Source organism: Rhopilema esculentum, chromosome 13, assembly GCF_057945365.1.
Source record: "Rhopilema esculentum isolate cy_ngs chromosome 13, ASM5794536v1, whole genome shotgun sequence".
NCBI lineage: Eukaryota > Metazoa > Cnidaria > Scyphozoa > Rhizostomeae > Rhizostomatidae > Rhopilema > Rhopilema esculentum.
This window is the reverse complement of record NC_142827.1, coordinates 4,171,344-4,190,983: the sequence shown is the minus strand read 5'-3', so window position 1 is coordinate 4,190,983 and position 19,640 is coordinate 4,171,344. Positions and strand designations below refer to the sequence as shown.

Here is a 19,640-nt window from a genome sequence, read left to right as displayed (position 1 = left end):
GAAAGGCAGAGGAAGACCCTGTTAAGGCGAGGCTTTCAATTTTTAATTAGCCAATCACGGAGGGGTCAGACTGCTTTCAATAAAAAGAAAATTTTTTCGTTTATTTCTAGCACAATGATGGCATACGAAAAGACTTTGACAATCTCAGACACCAGAAAATTGGAATAAGTTGTGCTGTGCTCTGAAACAGGAAAAATAACACTTTGTAGAACAACAACTTCCTTGATGTATCCTCCGTGATGTTTTTGTTCCTTCTATTACTTTTTTGGAGAGAAATTCCCCATTCAAAAGATTTTCCTTTATACAACCCTGGTACCTACAAACGATGGTTTCCGATTTATGAAATCTATGACACAGCAAGACGTTCTTCTGACGAGTCATGGTCCGTTCTAACAAGTCTGATAAATATTTCGATCTGGACATAGCCTTTTTTACTAGTCACAGGAGAGAATACCCTGTTTGAATCCAAAAGATACTAGAAAACATTGATGAAAATTTAGCAAATAGTCCCTCACTGAAGGTCTTGATTAGCCAAGATTTGAATGGCCTAAATTGTGCTTGCCTGAGTGTCATCGAAATATCAAAATGAGACCGCTGGTCTAAAGTTTGGTCAAAAAACTTCATGAAAACCAGCCAAAGTGTTAGCAAATGTCAGAGCAATGTTGCAACCCAAAGCAGCTCCATCTAAAAGGCGCTTCATTGATTATTGTAGCTTTACTAGCGACAATTAGTATAAGGTCTTCGAGCATGCAACTGCTACCCGCCATTTATATTCCTCTGAAACTACTTTACGGAACAATTACTAACACTTGGGAAAATATTTGAAGGATGTTCCCCAAAAGCAAAAACAAACATGCTTGAAGGATGTTCCCCAATAGTCTGTTTGGTCATCACAATTTCTTCAAGCGACTTCCCATTTGCATTTTCTTCCTTTAATATATCAAAATGGCTGAAGCAAAAGTAGCAACATCTTCTATTTTCTTTATATAATGAAGGAAAGAGAAAAGATGCAATTGAACGAGAAAGAAAAGTGATAGAAAAAGTTAGTGGAAACATGAATGAGGCCAAAGGTTATCAAACTTTAGAAGTAAGACGAGTGGTAGTTTAGAGTGAAAGAAATGTGTTTAAAACATTGGGAAAATTGAGAAAGTATAAAATCTTTATCGATCTAAAACCTTAAATGACTGGCAAATAGTTAAAGAACAGGGGACCGAGCATTTTGAGCTTCTATTATCTCAATTTGTTTACCAACCTGGTTCTGCAGCAGTGATAGTGTACGTAGATCCTAAAATTCAATAACAAACTCAAGTTTCAATAACCTATCAAGCTTTAATAACTATAAATTTTATAATTATACTTTAAGGCTTTATCTGTAAGCCTTCTGTGAATGCTACATCGATAAAAGTAAACGCTATATCTTAACAATTTAATGAATGGTTCTAGAGAATAAAAATAATAGATCTATGGATATCAAGGAAAAGGTGATGAAAATTACGGGCTCAATAATACATAATGAAATTGCTTTGGAAGTGAAAATGCTAATTGCATGGGGCCACTTGAAGTCTGGATGACTTTGAGGTAGAACCAAGACACAAAACAGTAGCAAGATCATTAAATGAATTTTAAGTCTATCCGTTTATTTAATTGTTGAAAATTTCTTATCAATCAATCTTCTCATACAAAGATGTCTTTTATGGGTTGATGCAAAATCCATTATCATTATCACTTCTCATTATCAAAGCGCACATTATATTTAGAACAGTTTTTCAAAAAATGCGTATTTACTAAATTCGAGATTTTATTGTCTAGACTCATACGAACTATGGGAATACTAAGTAGAGAGTCTGGAAGGTATAATATTTTTCAGATTAACTTTCTGTTTCATTGCAGAATTTTTAAGCCATGACGTCAAAAAAGTATACTTTTAGAGTTTTTCGAATTTTGATCTCATAACCTGAAAGAGCATCAAGAAATACTTTGCAGATATCGTCACAGGCTCTTTCCCCTTCAAACCCCTGTGATTTTGTCTTTGTTGTTTATAACGAACAGAGCCGCAATAACAGTAACTCGTTAGCAAATTCAAAATCTTTCATTAACCATATCTGATCCACATTTTAATATATTTAAGTAACCTTGCATTTTTAAAAGTATTTCATTGTGTTTTGTAGGTCATGTTGTCAAAATTCAAAAATTCAAAACAAATATTTTTATGGTATCACACTTAAGAATTCTATACTCATAATAAAGTATTTATATTAATACCGATTCCGATGACCAAAGTGCAGTCGGCTTTTTAGATGTTCAATCTTAGTATAAGTTTGAAAGAACAAGAGCATTTCCAATAATCTTTCTGTATACCTTCAATTTGTTCACAAAGCTCGTGTGAAATACAGTGAAAATGTCATTTTCTCTTATCTAAGAGTTCCATAAAACTATTCATCGTTTTAATTCATATGGTAAGCCAAAATTAGAGAAAGGTTTATTTTGGTTAAGGGATGAGAAAAAACAATATCTTACTTGGAGTTAGAGGCGAAAATTAGGGGTGCAAGGGTGAGGGTTCAACTGTCCCCTTATTTTGACATTCCTCGGTAATATTTGCCTTGAAAATCTTATAGTTTTGATGTACATGAAATAAAATAAAAGATTCCGCTTAAACCTAAAACTCAGAAACTTTCTGCATTTGCCCAAATGCTCCAATAGCTAAATATCCATCATTAGTAAGGCTTACATGGCAAAACGGACATTTAGACACCAATGATTGCAAAACATCATTTTTACATTCTCCCAAAAGTGTAATTATGCTTTGTCCTAATGTTCAAAGAAACCTTAAATTCTGGGCCATAATAGCGCTGAATGATTTTATAAAGACATCTGGATAAATTTTCTTCAAGGCATTGACAAGGAAGAGAGTTGCAAAGCTTCCGCTGTTATATGGTTTAGAGGTATTAAAAACATAGGATAATGCGTTTCAGCAAATTCACTTAAGTTTAAGAATTGCGAGCAAAGCTCGGATATATTTTTAAAAAGATCAAGTCTGGCTTTTAATTTTTGAATTAATCTGGATAATAACAGTATAGGAGCTTCTCGTCTCTATAGATTATTTTCATAATATAAATGATGTATTTTGAACAATAACTGTAATGTTATGCAAACCTTTCTTGAATATCTGTTAAAAAATCGTTTCTGCCCAACATCAAACATGTCGAGGCTGTCCTCCTAAATGTAAGCAAAATAAATTGATTTTAATTGGGAGCAGCTGCTGAAGCCACTCACCGACGCTGAAGATTTTGTTTTGTTGCTCAAAATGCAAAATAGAACAGAAATTTCAACTCTCTGAAGGTGGAGACATCAAAATTAAATTTTATTAAATAGGCACGTTTCATGCCAATCTTAAAGCATTTTTGTTCTCAGAAGTTCAAATATTTTAAACTCAAAAGCTCCAAAACAGGCTTGTTTGGTAAAAATGAAATTGCAAAGAAAAATATTTTTCAGTCTGCGGTAACAGGCGATTTAACTTTATATAACACAAAGATTAACGAAGTAAAATAATAGAAAGAGCAATGGTTATTATAAGAGAAGAGTAGAATCGAAAGATTAGATCGACTGAACTTAAAATGAATGAGTCATATAGCAATTGCAACGAGATGAAAGGGTTGTGACGTGGGAAGGAAGCAAAAATATTAAATAGGTTAATATAATATATATAGCTATATTATGAGAGACAAGAAAACTGTTTTGCTACGTTCAGTAGAAATAGGAGTAGGATTTCAAGTTTATCAATTCAGATAAAAAGATTTTGAAGAAAAGTGTATTACTGGTGGCCTATGTACTCTCCAAAACGAATTCTCTTCCTTCTCCATCATGCACCGTTCTGACTTTTTGACAGCTTGTAGAACCCTAGTTGGCAAAAAAAACTAAAAAGTAGAAATACAGTGCATCTTATTTTATGGTGGTAAAAAAATTAAAAAAAGCATTGAAGTGTAAATGTTGATAAAGAAATTCTTACTAAAATTTACAAAGTCTTTTGATAATGTCTTCTTGATATCTACTATATTTTTATAAGTGTCCACCTCGTATAAGCCCCCGAATAACCGCCTATTAAAAAATTTAAGAAATAAATAAGCCCTCAAGGGGCTAATTCGAGGATTTACGGTATGTAGCCCAGTGTGCTTAGGAATAGGCTAATCAGAAACGCCAAACGTGACAGTTGGCCAGTCAGTGCCAGTGCCACTCGCTTTTTAAAAATATTACCAATTGGGTCCAAGGATGAAAACAAGCTTCTTCTGTCTAAAAATGGCGGCCTTTTCATTTTGTGCGTAAATCAATTCTATATTTGCTGGATGGAACGACGACCAGAGCTCAGGTTCCATCGTTGCTTGAAAGTTGATCTTGAATCGAGATAGTTGTCTACTGAAGCTACTGTCCCTTGAAAATCATAGTACTTTATAAGGCCATGAGAAGTGGTCATCACAATATTACAAAAATAATTAAGATTTATCGTAGGATTTGAAATGGAAATTAATATGTAATATGATATAGCAATTTATTTTGATGATAAAACCCTAACGTAAAATGAGATCTGTGTAATAGGCATGTTTCTCTTAGCACAGCCTTTTGACCCAGAATTGTGGTTTTCAGATTTAACCTTCTGAACATTAACAGTGTCCTGTGATTTTTAATACCAGTAAAAGATAATTAGCAAGCTCGTGCTTAATAACTAAAAGCAACTCGTAGTCCCTTTGACCATAGGCGCCGACTACGTGGGGTCTCGGGGGCTCGAGTCCCCCTGGGAATTGCTATGGACGGGGGGGTTCAGCTCCTCTTGGGAATTTCGTTTGAAATCCGCCACTGGGCTGAAAATTCAGCACAGAACAGCTGAAGGAAGGTATATGGATATTCTAAGGCTCAAAAATGTGACATTTATCTATTGTTGAAGAATAATTTGAATCAAATAAATCCCTTGTAAAAAATTTATTCTAAACTTTAGACCATGGTGTTATATCTGCTTTATTTAAATGTTTTGTTTTTTTATTATACACACTACATATGCTGTATTACGTTATTAAAGCGACAGGGGATTGCTCTACCTTTTGACGTTTTTTAATTTTTATTTTAATTTAAATTTTGAGTTGCTAAAAAAATTGCTAAAAAACAAACATTAGAATCTTTGACCACGTTTATTCGCATATGTTATCGAGAAGTGCAATATTTAGAATGTCCCTTTCACACTTTTCCAAACTTTTCATGAGCAAGAACGAGAACATGAATTTTTCTGAAGTACCCTGCGATGGAGCAAAAAGTAAGGCCTCGTTATGATGCCGAGATCACTGAAACAACCATTGCTGTTTTTGTTGCCCAAATGCCACTGAAGTTGATCTGACCGAAAACTACGCTTGATGGCAGTCCTTTTTCACTTATTTTTCGTTGAATGCTGCAAGGGCGGATCCATACAGTTCCGACTGTTGCAGTTGCATCTGTTACATTTATGGGAAATTATTTATGTCATATCCTTGCAATTTCCCTAAATAAAGTTTGATAATCAAGTTCTATATTTCCGGAACTTGTAATTTTTACCACTCGGTGAAAGTTTCAGGAATGACATTTGGCAATAGCGATATCATTTGCGAGGGGCAGAGAACAGAGTATTTGCCTTAATGTCTTTCACAAGGTGTCCAACAACTGTTCACTGTTTTTCATTTTAGGCTACTTGCATTTATGTTGCTAATGCTATTTTTCAGGAAAGATAGCTTTTTTGGTGCATATTCAGATTCTTATGACGAAAGTAGATGGCCCACAGAACAGAATACATGCATTTGCCTTAATGACTTTTGCAAGGTGTTCAACAACTGTTTACTGATTTTCACTTCAGGCTAATGTCATCCCCTGCATACATGATGTGGAAAAATCCATCATATATCATATTGATTTAAAATTTTGCTTATGCTGCTGTTCATAAAATTTAACTCTGTTTTTTTTCAATGTTATTAAACTTTTGCACCTTTTTTCTTTTGCAAATCTGCAACGGTCAAATTAACCACACAAAAAATTGATTTAAACGCAAATTAATCACTAGTGATTGTTAATCTCGTACACCATTTCAAGAGTGATTTGCCCCTCGATTTGGCCTAGGCATATCATTGAAATTTTTCAAGTAACAGCTTCATGAGTGAACTATTGTGATATCGGACATTTCCAAAAAACTGGCAAAATGTCTTTCCTTAAAACCTTCTTACTTTATTCCAGACTTGTAGAAGCCTATAAACACGGACATCTTACAACGGACACCATGTAACGAACACCCTTCAACGGACACACTGCATCTTACAAAGGACACCCTTCACCATACAGCGGAAACCATACAACTAATACAACGGACACCCCACTACGGATGCCTTACAGCGGACAGCCTACAGCAGACAGCCTACAATGGAGAGCCTACAGTGGACACTCTTCAATGGACAGCAAATCTGGTATTACAGATAACCGCTATATGTTTGACTTTAGCTGGCGTCACAGATCTATTCACATGAAAAAGACTGATTACTACTAATGTCCCTAATTGTAGCAGGGAGATAACGATTGCTAAGTTTTCCATCAACTGTTCATTACCTCCCCTCCTCCCCCCAAAGAAAAGTTCAATGCTCCTAAATAAAGTTCAAGTATAATAGTGGATTCAATTGAAAATAAGACTTAGGTTTTTCACAAGGACAAGCTTCGAAATTATTCAAACAAAAATTCAAGATACTTTAATCTTCAGGTTTTTATGATGATTTCATCTGTTTCATTACGCGCCCCCTAATCATTAACCGTCCTCCTAGTTTATTAATGCTAGACAATATCTTAAGCCCTTTTTTTAATTATACCCACAAATCTATGCAACTTTTCTGGTATCCCCAGCCCTCTACATATCATAGTCTAACCACAGTATGTCTCTTACTACTATAATGGAATACCTAACAAACGAAAAAAAAGCCATGGAATGCAACATCAGCAAAGCTAACTGGGGCCTACCCTGATAACCAGCCCATTATTCTAAAGGATTACTTATTTCTTTAGAATAATGGGCTGTTTATCAGGCTAACTGGGGCCTGGCCACGAAACAGTATCAATACGGCAAATAAACTTTAATGGACATACATACCTACTTTGCTCTTCGGCTTTTTGTAAAACGATTTTCCACCTTGTCCCAAATAGCTCAAAGAGTTTGTTAAAATAGGCCTTAAAAAAATTATCGACATCAGATTATTTTTTATTAGTTACATGATATAATCTAAAAAAGAAATGTAGAGAGCATAAAATTAACAAGCATCATTTGAAGTATTCATTAAGTAACGATATAAAACTACGAAAAAAAGTAGAGACTAAGATATTTGGCCTACGTATGATCATTTGCATCATTAGTGGTACAAACACAAACAAAAGCTAAGATTTTATGGGAAGAGGGGACAGCCTAAACATACAGCTTGGCAGAACTTTTTACATCCTTTGCATCTGTGACTCATCTGTGATATCCTCACTGAAGAAAATAGCAACACAATCACACACATAAGAAGAACAGGTAGTATCGATATTCTTGTGCTTATGCTTAATGTATTTGTAAAGACCATCCTGATTGGCTTGTGCATGCCTTGTGCATGCCTATGCTTGTATATCTGCTATCATATAAGACCACGCTTTAAGGTGACACTGAATAAAGGCTACTTATTGTTTGACTTTGGCTTCCAATCTTTACGTAAACTTTACGTAAACGTATCAATGCGTTTAGATTTCCTCATTAGCTTCTAGACATCATTGTAATGTCTTGTCATGAAGTGAACTGCTCTTATATGCAACAAACGCTCTCGTGTGAATGAAATGAAAATTTAAGGAACAAACCTTCTCGTGGGAACATAAGCCATCTTTGCCTTTTGACAATAATTTTTTCTTTTGTAGGTAAACAGCTGTAGGACAGCGATTAGACTTGTAAGATTGAATTATAACTAGCTTTTTTGCTCGAAATAAATATATCTAAATTCAATGTTCAATTTTACTGACGAGAAACTTTAGAGAATAAAATGAAATATCACACGCATCATTCACATTTCGTGAAAAATTTCGCACATTGATTTATAACATATCTGTCCTCTTTCTTTCAATGAAACAATGAAACAAACTCCAGCTTAAACATCCAGATAGATAAACAGATATTTCATAGGCAGTCAAATTTGTTTCAATTGCTTAGAAATTTTTCCTTGGTAAAGACGATTACACAAATGTACACTCATTTTTTTATAAGAAACGAGTACTGGACAGTCAGAAACAATCAAGAAACTTCAGTACTCGAAGCAAAAAATTAAGAAACTATTGAATCGTGATAAAACTGAGAACAACGAAATTTTGTAAAATCCAAGAACATGATTGCCCTGATGGCCTAGAAATTAAGACACAAGCGATAAAAATATATTCCCACATCTAAATACAGCGCCAGAACGAAGCGAATCTCTTGAAGTGAAAAATAGGTCACGAACATTTCATAACATCATTCATGACATCATAATTAAGAAACTCTTAAGAAAAAGTGAGTATTGAAATTTCTAGAACATTAAGAAACTGCAGTATTCAACATCGACCTTTGTTTCTTATAAAAAAAATGAGTGTACATTTGTGATGTCTTTCTTGCTTATAGAATGAAAAGGTTCAGTTAGTTCCTTTAATATCAATTTAATATCAATGAAATAATATCAATTTTCATATTATTTCAAGGATTTTTTATAATTTTCTAGCTACAGGCGTTTGTATTACGACAACTGATTCTTGAATTGCAGAGTTCAGAAATCGTCATAAACTTCCCCAAATGAAATTTGACCCCTATTTATCTCCCTCAAAATTATTCGTTTATGTTTTTATTATACGTTTTTTCTGTGAATATGATAGAAGTAAAATTATTCATGTTTTTGTTTTCACCCTTTGTCAGGAAAAAAGAAAAGTTCCAGCAGAATGATAAATTATTCTCAGTTTATATATTTTTAGCCTCTCTCAAAACTACTGCATCGTTGTATAACCTCCCTCCGGCCAGCGGCGGATAAAAGGGGGGCAACTAGGGGCAGTTGCTTCTCTCTCAACAAGTTGAAGCAAGTCTGACGCCCCTTTTTGGAAATTGTGCGCCCCTTTTGAAGAATGAGAATCAGTTTTCGACTGATAGGTTAATTTGCTTCAAGGATTACCTCAAAGTTATGTTTTTTTATTCTGAAAAGGTATCTGAAATTGTTGTATACAGCGTACTCTCGTAACCAATTTTTGAAAATTTTTCAGCGCCCCAAATACCAACTACCCCTCCTTTAAATTTGCTCTGGATCCGCCCCTGCCTTCGGCTCACAGCCGAGGAACCGCAATGTTTTCTGGACTCTGTTTAATTGATTTACAAGGAAACGAAATCTCGTTTTGCCGACATTTTGACCTTAGGCCTAGATAAATGCATAAAAGTAGATGTAAGTAAATAATGAAAATGGTAAAAGTAGGTGTACAATTCGTAGATGCTCAGGCTTCTGCAAAATTTTCGCTTTTTTCTTGACAATTATTGATTATAAATGAAAGTTATAAGATGCACATAATTTGTTTTACAAAAGAACTTTTGCATTACCATATTCTTCTTCACTTCCATTTGGTTTGTGGGATGGCCAAAACTTAGAATTCTACAAAACAAAGGCGAGAATTGAATAACGTGAACTCCGCAAAGTCTACACAAACCGATATCTACAAAATGAAACTGTAACCTGAGCTAAGAAAAATTTCGTTATCAAACGGGAACAAGGCCTATCATATCAGTTCTTTTGTAAATAGAAATCAAAGTAGGTTGATGTGTAACTGAAGCCAGGAAAGATATAGTCACAAATAGTTATGAACCGGAATCAAGGTTAACCAACCTTTTTCTTTCGTAAACAGAAATCAAAGCAGATGAATATGCTACCACAACCGGGTAATATGTAGATATGAACCGGAAATAGGGAAGGATTTTCGAAGCAAGGAGGTGGTGTTAGAAAACGATTTAATTTTGGCACCACACTTTTCAGATGCCCAGAACGCTTTTTTAAAATGCCACTTCATGGTTAATAGCAAATCCGCTAAAAAATTTTAGAGCCTGGCCTTTCAGGACTCATATTTTCTGCAAGATCGATTGAAAATGTAATTTAAATGTTAATAATTACAACGAAAACAATAGTTATGAGTGTCAGTGGCGTGCTGGCAGGGGGGGGGGGGGCAAGGGGGGCAGTTGCGCTAATAATCCGGTGAAATATTAGTGGCGCCAATATTAACCTTGGTCTTATAGGGGTGCTGAAGGCGCCCTAGCCAAACAGTTAGCAAAGGAAGGAAATTTACTTAAAAGAACCCAACAGTACCAAAAGCTGACAATACACTCCAAGGTAAATCGCTTCGAACAGAGCAGGAATCAACTTGCAACAGACCACCTCTTCTTTCCTACCAACTTTAATGTGCCCAAAAATGACTATACAGAATCTCAAAATCTCAAGCTAAATCTATATGATTTTTGCTTAAATAAAATACCAGGGGCATGTGGAGGTAAGAGGTGTAGGGATGTTTTTGAGGAATCCACCGATACCGATAAGTTTGGTCTGGTCGGTGAAAGTTCAAGAAAGATTTCGGTTTGTCTGTAATTGTGAACGACTTATCATTGGGAGCACCGCTTCATAAAATTACTGGGAGGGTGCAAGGAGTTTTGATTTACTGATATGTTAAGGAATGCTAGGAATTAAAAAATGAGGGATTATGTTCCAATATGAAAAAAACACGTTGCATAAGCTACAATGGATAACAACGACAGCAGAAAATCGATTAAAACTATCAAATAGCTTTCAGCCTGTAAGTATTCATTTAAGAGTAAGCTTGTACTATTAAAAATTGTTTCAAAAAGTGCATTTGCCAGCAAACTGGAAGGGAAAAAATCCATTTTTTTCGGCAACCATAGTGCCGCCTCGGACTGTGGTTTTATCCTGGGCATGTCCCGATAAACAGATTCAAAGGGTTGGATGGTTTGATATGATTGTATAAAGATGGCTTGTAAAAAACATAAATTTTATAACGTATAAACAGATGTTGTGAATTGACCAACTGTGATGTGGAGTATGGTGAAGAATTCCAGGTAATTTTTTTTAATCGGGCAAATTCGTAGTAAACAGAAACAAGGTTTGCCTCGCAACGGCCCTGGGAAATATTTGAAGAAAGCTTATGGATATTGTCCAGGGTCTTGCATGTGTCTAGAGATCTAGATATTGTGAATGTCTAGATCCATTTTCCGACCATCCCTGGAATGTCAAGTTTCACAAGCCACTCTTGGAGACAAGCAACCTGGCGATGGGCGAAAACTTCTCCTGAAAACGTTTTTAGATACGTGGCTGGCGTTGGTCGAACGAAAACTAAATTTGGTGGAAGTTGGTGGAACTTGGAAAACATTTAGCCCCGGAGATAACGATTTTGTGAGAGTGCAATTACCTACAATAAGAAAACCGGTGTTTACAGGCTGCAAATGTTAATTAAGGCTTTTTCAGCTTGTTCGATAAAGAATAATTGAAGAAACCTGAAAAGTCCCATTTAAAAAATTGCAAGGAACCCTAAACTCAAGTACCTTCATTTTCACTATCTATTATAGATAGAAATTAATAAAGTCAGTTTATTTTTGGAAAACATTGCAGCTTGTAACAAAGATGAAAATATCTAAAGAATTGTCTGAATCCAAAAGGTTTTGTAAAATTCCAAATTCTTCCAACCAACAATTGCCAACTGCCGTTAACTTAGCAAAACTTGATTGGGCATGCGCTCACGTTTGGAATTTAAGATGGATCGCAGTTAGATAAAACTGCAAATTTCATTTTTAGCAGTCGAAAAATGACCCTGTTGGTATTCAATGTTTATTTAAGGAATGGCATTTTAAAATTCGTTTTTCCATCATTAAATAACAAAACAAATTTATTACAGAATGATATCATACGTATGCAAAAAAGAATAAGAAAAAAATATTTTGTGAGAAAAACTCTGATTTCGTAATAGAAAGAAGATTTTTTCAAGGTTTTCTTGAACAAAAAGGTTCAATAAAGTTAGATGCAGACATGCCAAGATGGAGGAAACAACTAAATTCTCACCTGAAACTTGTAAGTAGTCCCATCATCCTTCATTATCAGCGCACTGTTCTGTCCATCTGCTGGATAAATGTACCCATAATGCAGCAGCAGATGTGCAAGGTTAATGGCTTCAGCTGTTAAAGAAAATAATGAAATGCCATTAATCCATGCTAACGGGGAAATTTTACAGATGATGCCAATTTTAAGTCATTCTTATCTTATCACACTCTATGAAGCAAATTGACAAGCAGCAAGAAATCATTGTCGCAGAAAAACAGACAACAACTTCTTCATCAAGCTATTTTTTGCTAAAATTTATCGAAAATTCAAAAGAACTGTGGGAAGAGGGAAATGGAGCTTTGGGACTTCAGTTACATATGTCTACTTCTGGAATATGCTTCAACGAACCTGCATACCTCCATATGCACGTAAGCTTTACACGATACTCCGCCAAATGCTATGCGGAGCATGGTTGTTTGGCAACAGAGCGTGGGAGGCAACAGAGCGTGGAAGGTAACTTGAGAATGTTCTTAAACCAAAGCACCAATATGTGTGTATTAACTGGGTGACAAGCAAGTGGTAATAGTGACAATTTCACCGCGAGGAGAAAGTACTAATGGCCTGTTTGCTGTCCCTCTGGGGCCTGTGTAATCTTAAGTTCGTTTTGGTAACATCGTTTTTCTCTTCACTCTGTCAAAGTTGGGTACTGTCAAAAAGTAGTTATCAAATAGGATTTGGGTAATGCTATGTCGTTCAGAACATAGCCTCAGCATTACATAGGACGTATAAAAATAGGGATACCTGAGGTGGGAGTAATAGTGGCTGAAAGGAACAGCTTTGTATTTGCCTTGTCTCGTCTGACCATTAGTACGGATTTTCACGGCCACGTCCCTCGTTTTGCTTGAATTCCCAATTATCGCTTAAATTTGTCCCCTCGTGTTTCAAGGATTTGAAAACCTAGAAACCTAGATAGTGCAAAAAGTCCTCTTCCTAATTGCTCCACCTGTCAATAACTTTGTCGACGGCAAAAGTAACAGCATCTCAAATTGCGGGAAAAGAGTTCATAAACAACATGTTTGCACTCACCATTATCTGATATATTGAACAAACTCTTGATAGCCACAACTAAGTCAGCACCTATTGTAGAAAAACATTCCATGAGAAAAGACTCTTCAAAAACAAATATGCCCTTCAACTCTTTTAAAAAAAATGGGTAGCCTTTTTGCAGTTCTTCTTTATCATAACTGATATTTACAAATGAGGTATTAAAGTTTGGATTGAAAACATATCCGCTGCATTAAAAATTACAGGGAGGAAAAAGCCAGTTGCTGAAATTGTTGACACTAAAATGACGACGAACACTAAAATTCTTAAGAAACAGAGAAATTGACTAGCGGTATTAAATGTTTGAAACAAGTACTTAATGTAGAGCTTTTTTGTATCAATAAACGGTTCCTATAGGTCCCTAGCTCGCTGTCAAATGAACATATTTTAGGGAGTCAAAAAACGTTATCTGGATCTGAATAAAAAGTACTGGCTTCAAAATGCCATGATGGTTTTGAACAAACCGGATTTCCTCGCCCCAACCCCTTTCGGAATCGAAATAAGATTCCGCTAGTGACATTCTCCTATTGAATAAACGTCAAAGAATATCCAATAGCAGTTTACGGTCCCCTTGACTTTGCGAAACCCTCTTGAAATTTATAGAAACTTTGATACCAAGGTTAGCCTGGAAATAAACCTAGTTAAAACCGCAAAAATGAGGAGTATTTTCCATCTAGCAGTGCTCCGTCGGCAAATTTTCAAACTTTTTAATAACGTAAAATAATAATAATTATATAATAATGGTTGCTATATAGTAAAATAACAATAATGATATGAGAATAAGTTTTCTCTTACTATGTACAATCTGAGTGTAAGTTTAATACTACCATCACTTTTGCGCAGTTCAGTGTGGCTGCACAGGAATTTGGCTGCCTGACGATACATTGACAAGGAAAATACGGTGGAGCATCTCTTTCAGTAACCGTTTTCAAAAGCAGAAACAAAAAATGTGTTACCAAAACTATCGTGAGGAAATTAAACAAAATATCACCATAAACATATTTGTGACAAAATGCCACCACTGTTTTGAGGTGAAACACAACAACTGACGATTCGTCCACAGTGTGGTTATACACAATGGAGATTAAAAAGCATTTGATTGAAGCGTATTCTCTTCTTTAAATTAGCACAAATATTCCTGCTCTTTCTGCTACGGCTGTAAAAATTGGTTCTTGCTAGAAAATGTCGTCAAATGAACTTGAAAACATGACAAACCTGTGAAAGTTTCACAATTAGATGCACCATGATTTTTTCGGTCTGATTTCATTCTAACTCCACCATGGCCAGAAAGCCTTTTCACGATCTTGTCAATCTAGAAAAAAATTGGTTGCAAGTTCTTCAAAATTCAACGATATTGTTCTCTGGTGCCTTGATAATTGCTTCTCGAGTGTCAAACTACAAAGTCTCAGTTTCCTAGTTTCCGCTTCCCTTTTTGCTGGCTTGGGAGGGCTTTTACAAAGAATTCTAGTACCAAAGAAAATCCATTTTCAAGTTTTGAGATGCTGTGATACATTGTTTTGATAAAGACAGAATATACAAACAAGGCTATGCAAAATATTTTGCAAAAATAATCACGGTAAATAGTAATCAAACATTCAGATTGAGAATCGAATTAGTACACAGGAGTTGTTTACATATCTTCACAGTGTAAATAAAAATTAAATAGGAACTGAGCAAAAACCTATCAAATTTTACGTTGATAAGAAAATTTGGTTAGAAAGCTCACCTTTTCAAACAACTTCACGTCAACAAAATCCTGATCGATTTCGTCGAAGCTGAATGCCGTGAGCATTTTGAATAAGCTCTCTCGCGAATTTGACATAACTTTATCAAGACTCTGTTGTCCGAACTGTTAGCACTTCAAAATTTATTTCTGGTCAGCATCACATATTTACAAACGCGAAGCGATGCTCCATTGAGCTCGCATACAAACCATTCCGCCGTTGTTGCAAAATATTTTGACGGGGGACCCAATCCGTTGTGGAAATTGTGACAATTGTTTGTTGTGATATGATCCGCTCCTTTTCCAGCTTTTTTATGCCTTTAGTCTCTCTGGGGGCTATTTTTGGACAGTCCAAATCCAGAATTCCACTTGAAGAAAATAAAGAGACTAGGCGATTGTATCTTCGTTCATACTTCTTTATTATCACAAATTCAGATATCAAAACAACAGAGATGAAGAATAAAAACCTTTAAAATCGAGCCATTTCTTGTAGCCTCGCAGTTTGTCAAACCATATGTTGCAAATATGCTTCCATGGTCTGACCCAGTAAATTTGCCACATCCGCTTAAACCATTAAATCTGGCCTAAATTATCTCCAAGTAAAGCCCTAACTAATTGTCTCTTCGTTCTATTTACCCTGATAAGCTTCTCAGTAAAATGTTTGTCGAACTAAAAAAGGCAGTTGGAGGAAGCGGATCAACTTATCGTCTTTTCGCAAATATGCCCCTGGAGGTAAAAGGAAATGCAAAGTAAAATTATGTTAGAAAATGAAACTGAAGGAAATACCCACTCAGATCTACTTATCTGAAAATGGAATCCACGTGACTATGACTAATCTCGAAATAGGCCTAGCTTGTTGCGCGCAAAATTCCACACGTTTAATCAGGGTTTATTTAGCGTGCAGTGATAAATCGTAATTATGCAGTGATAACTCCAAATTTTGTGCAGTGATGAAGCTGAAACAAGATTTTGTTGTGAAAAAGTAAAATTGCAGCAACTACCAGTGGGCACATAAACCTTATAAAATAACATTAGAATGTTATTGAAATGAGAACATAACAGGTACAATGATCCTAATCTATGAAATCTCTCTAAAATGTTATCGAATTCAGTATCTAGAAGCTATCTAGTTTGTTTTGTTCTTCAATTTCTCCTTTGAGATTTTGATCTCGAAAACTTGTTTAAACCTAGACTTTTTCTCGTCGGAATCTCCTGTAAAGCTTTTGTGAGAGCTGGTGTAATTCAATAATTTCACATACAGTTAATTTAATAGGTGTGGTAATAAATATTTTCGAAAGGCAACCACAAATTATCGAAAATTTTGAAAATGCGCAGCGAATTCTTAAAAATACCCTGCGTTCAATTCAGCACTATATAAATAATCTTGCCACCGAAAAGGAAAACGGGAAACTATATACCTTAAAAAGAAAATTTTTCGAAACGGATCTAAAAATCATTTTCTCGACCATACACATTTTGTTATCAAAATTGGATCAGCACTAGTTTTAGTACTTAAAATTGTTTGTTTCCTATTTTCGGGATATAAAATTTTCCTTTTGTTTTAAGGTTGAGCATTTTCGGAAGAATATATTTTCAGATCTTCACAAAAGATATCTTGTCCAAAGAAAAATCAACAAAATAAAAACTTTTGGATACTTTCTTTAAAAATTGACATTTTACAGTTTCTTAATTTTTCTTGAGCCTATTTCTAACGTTTCTTAAATTTTTGGCCCTCCTAGTACTAGATTCTTATAAACCAGTTTCTTATAAATAGAAAACGTGTTTTTTCTCATACTTTCATGCTGTTACTTCCCTTTGGTTTGCTTGTTGCTTCCATGCAAAGCCTCGTAATCGAAACGAGATAAAGACCACTTGTTATTGCAGATGACGGACATTTTGTATCCTAGCTTTTTTGCAGACTTTATTATAGTTTGGTTTGCTATCGATGGCTGGGATGAACAATCGCGAAAAGCCAACATACCTCGAACATTTTGTCAGACCTAAGAATGTTCCTTTTTATGGACCCAAACAGAAGGAAAATGGCAAATTTATTGGCAGTGGCCTAGATGCAAGGAAATTTTACGAAGATCTAGTATCAGAAGGAGAGGCAGAAAACAAAAAAGACGAACTTACTTTAGAGAAACTTAATCAAGCTGATGTTAAACTACATTCAGGTTTTTCAAAGGGCAAATCTCGATTTGCTGCAACACACACAGACACTCGGCGAAGTGAAGACGACAAAAAATCAGGCTTAGAGAATGGAGAGATTCATAGGCTCAGGATGAGAAGAGAAAATGAGAGACACTTTCAAACGAAAAACAGCCTTTTCCAAGCAATTACAGTCGGTAACATAGAAAAGGTTAAAGAAATCATATCATCTCGATCTAGCTTGCTTAATATTGAGGACGAGTATGGGTGGAGCCCACTTATGAGTGCAGTAGCTGCTGGCAATCTTAAAATTGTGAAATACTTTGTAGAAAATGGTGTAGATATTTATGAAAAGAAGGACTTAGCTGGCTATAATGCCTGGGACCTTGCAATACGATTCAACCATCAAGAAATAATTGACTTTTTTGCAGATAGGAGAGTAAAACGAGAGTGTAAATACTATGAAAACAAAGAAGATTGTGCAAATGGTCAAGGTAACAATATTAATGAAGACAATGCCTTCTGTAATATATGCAATATAAGAGTAATTTCAAGCCAGTTGAAAAAGCACGAATCATCATTGAGCCATTTATTCAATTTGTATAAAGAAGAAAAAACACCAACATCTTATCAAATTGGAAGTAGTAACATTGGGTATAAAATGTTGAAAGAAGCTGGCTGGTCTGAGGATAAAGGACTTGGTCCCGAAGGAAGAGGACAACAGTACCCAATAGCAACCATCTTGAAAAACGACAGATCTGGTTTTGGACTGCGGGATAAAAAGAGAAAGCGGGTAACCCATTTCAAGGCTAATGATGCTAAAAGTGTGAAAGGAAGTCAACAGTCAACATATAGAAATGGAAAAAATCTTTTTAAAAAAGAAAAACAAAAATTCCAAAAAAAGTCAAAACAATGGGAAAGAAATCTAAGGGCATATATGAATAGGGATTGATTAAATTGTTCAGTTTTTGTGAATTGTAAGAATGTTTCAACCAATATTTATGATGAAAAATGTATGTTGTTTTTTAACTGTTAATCATTTAATGCTGAAATGTTATCCATACCCTTATAGTTGTTTCTCTCTAGAAAGATGTCTTTTTTGCATTTTGTACAGGAATTTTATAATATAAGCATTTAAACAATATAAAGTAGATAAAACACCAGTATGCATTCATTGAAGTGTTGTGTAGGGAAGATCTTCCATGCGCCATCATATCAGCCTCCACCCCTGTGTGGTATCTTTACAGCTATACTCAGGTCAGTTGTTTTAAATGATTTATTTAAATATGTACAGGGTGTTGCCAAGTAGCTTTAAAAAAGAAGTAATCTATTCAAAACTAAAAAGTGGAGCTTAAGAATTTTTCCTGTTTTGCTGTGCCCCTGGCACCTCTCTCCTGTTCCAGTCAGGTGTTTCACTAGACCCATGCCTCAAATGAACCAGAATTAAGAGGGCGTCAAACAGTAGCTTTCAAAGGGACAGCTGAACTTGTGGGAAAGTAACATCTTTTCTAAACCACCATCAAGCTGCTTTAAGTCTCCTTAGTATTTCAAATCTTTACTCAAGCTATATACTGGAGAGAAAAAATTTCTTACAAACAAGCCTATCAAATACCAGAACAGATGGGAGCCAAGGTCTCCACTGAGCCCTTGCCATGATTCCACAATCATTTCAACAGCATGAAAGACATTTTCTGGATTTTTTAGGACAAAGAAAGAAATGACATTCTTTTAAATTTCTAGTAATTATTTATGATCATGACAAAGAATTACATTCAAGTGATTAGAGAGTTGTACTCTAATTTGCTCAATAAACAAAAGTGGGGGTCAAAAAAATGGGAGGGGGTTTGGTTTTGGAATTGCAAGAAAAATCTGATAATCTATGATTTTTGATAAACGGAAGTTGAGAAGTCTGGAAAAATACCCGAAGGAAACTCTCTAAATGCAAAATAAAAGGGGGAACATCAATAAACAATAAAGAACTCTAGAGAATTCGACAGGCTGGAGGATTTAAGAGAAAATATTTTCGCTGTCAATCTCCCAGGTAAGTGGTCAACAAAATAATAATTAAGGAGGGTCCTTGCTAGAGCAGGGGTTCAGAAAAACTAAAATTAATGAGTGGAAGATATTTATAAGGCATCTTAGAGTACTTAGACCAATTTAACCAATTTATAAGGCATTTAAGAGTACTTAGACCAGCTTCTGTGATTGAAGTGTTTGTTACTAATTGAGGATGTTGATAGGGTGGGTGATTGATTGATTGACAGCCCCGTACTCAAGCAACATTTATCGCATTTCAGGCTCCAGCCGAGCAGCTCTATCTCAATGAAAAAAAAATACTCGGGTAAGATCCATACTTAGCCCCCCCCCCCCCCCCCCCACCCCTAAAATTTTGTATCCTTTATCCGCAACGCCCATGGTGCCGATAATGAAGATCTATCTACCTAGCAATACTGTATAAAGCCAAGTTATTGGCATTGTGAACAGTGTTTGTTAACGCGTACGTAGTTGCAAAAAAGAACAATTATTTCTCGAGGATTTGCCGGTGATGATGA

General features: G+C 35.3%; 2 protein-coding genes across 2 annotated transcripts in view; one reads left to right on the top strand and one right to left on the bottom strand.

Annotated features, from left to right (window-relative positions):
* The window catches only part of LOC135691571 (regulator of G protein signaling 9), a 38,839-nt gene extending 22,874 nt beyond the window's left edge, over positions 1-15,965 (bottom strand). Inside the window, exons 1-10 of the mRNA XM_065209459.2 lie at positions 14,944-15,965; positions 14,433-14,529; positions 13,200-13,250; positions 12,135-12,247; positions 9,620-9,671; positions 7,876-7,940; positions 7,142-7,218; positions 3,816-3,897; positions 3,154-3,216; positions 1,253-1,285 (exon numbers count right to left, since the gene is read on the bottom strand). Of these exons, the coding sequence (XP_065065531.2) occupies positions 1,253-1,285; positions 3,154-3,216; positions 3,816-3,897; positions 7,142-7,218; positions 7,876-7,940; positions 9,620-9,671; positions 12,135-12,247; positions 13,200-13,250; positions 14,433-14,529; positions 14,944-15,039 (729 nt within the window). The 5' untranslated portion in view covers positions 15,040-15,965. The remainder of the gene's footprint in view (positions 1-1,252; positions 1,286-3,153; positions 3,217-3,815; positions 3,898-7,141; positions 7,219-7,875; positions 7,941-9,619; positions 9,672-12,134; positions 12,248-13,199; positions 13,251-14,432; positions 14,530-14,943) is intronic.
* An 819-nt stretch (positions 15,966-16,784) lies between these two features.
* LOC135691574 (uncharacterized) lies at positions 16,785-19,433 on the top strand. The gene has a single exon (XM_065209462.2). It carries the CDS (start codon positions 16,886-16,888, stop codon positions 18,038-18,040), a length of 1,155 nt encoding a protein of 384 aa, XP_065065534.1. The 5' UTR covers positions 16,785-16,885; the 3' UTR covers positions 18,041-19,433.
* Positions 19,434-19,640: the final 207 nt, after the last annotated feature.

What these genes read in the sequence shown, in the direction of transcription:
- LOC135691574 (XM_065209462.2), top strand. Translation starts at nt 16,886, where the DNA reads ATGGCTGGGATGAACAATCGCGAAAAGCCAACATACCTCGAACATTTT.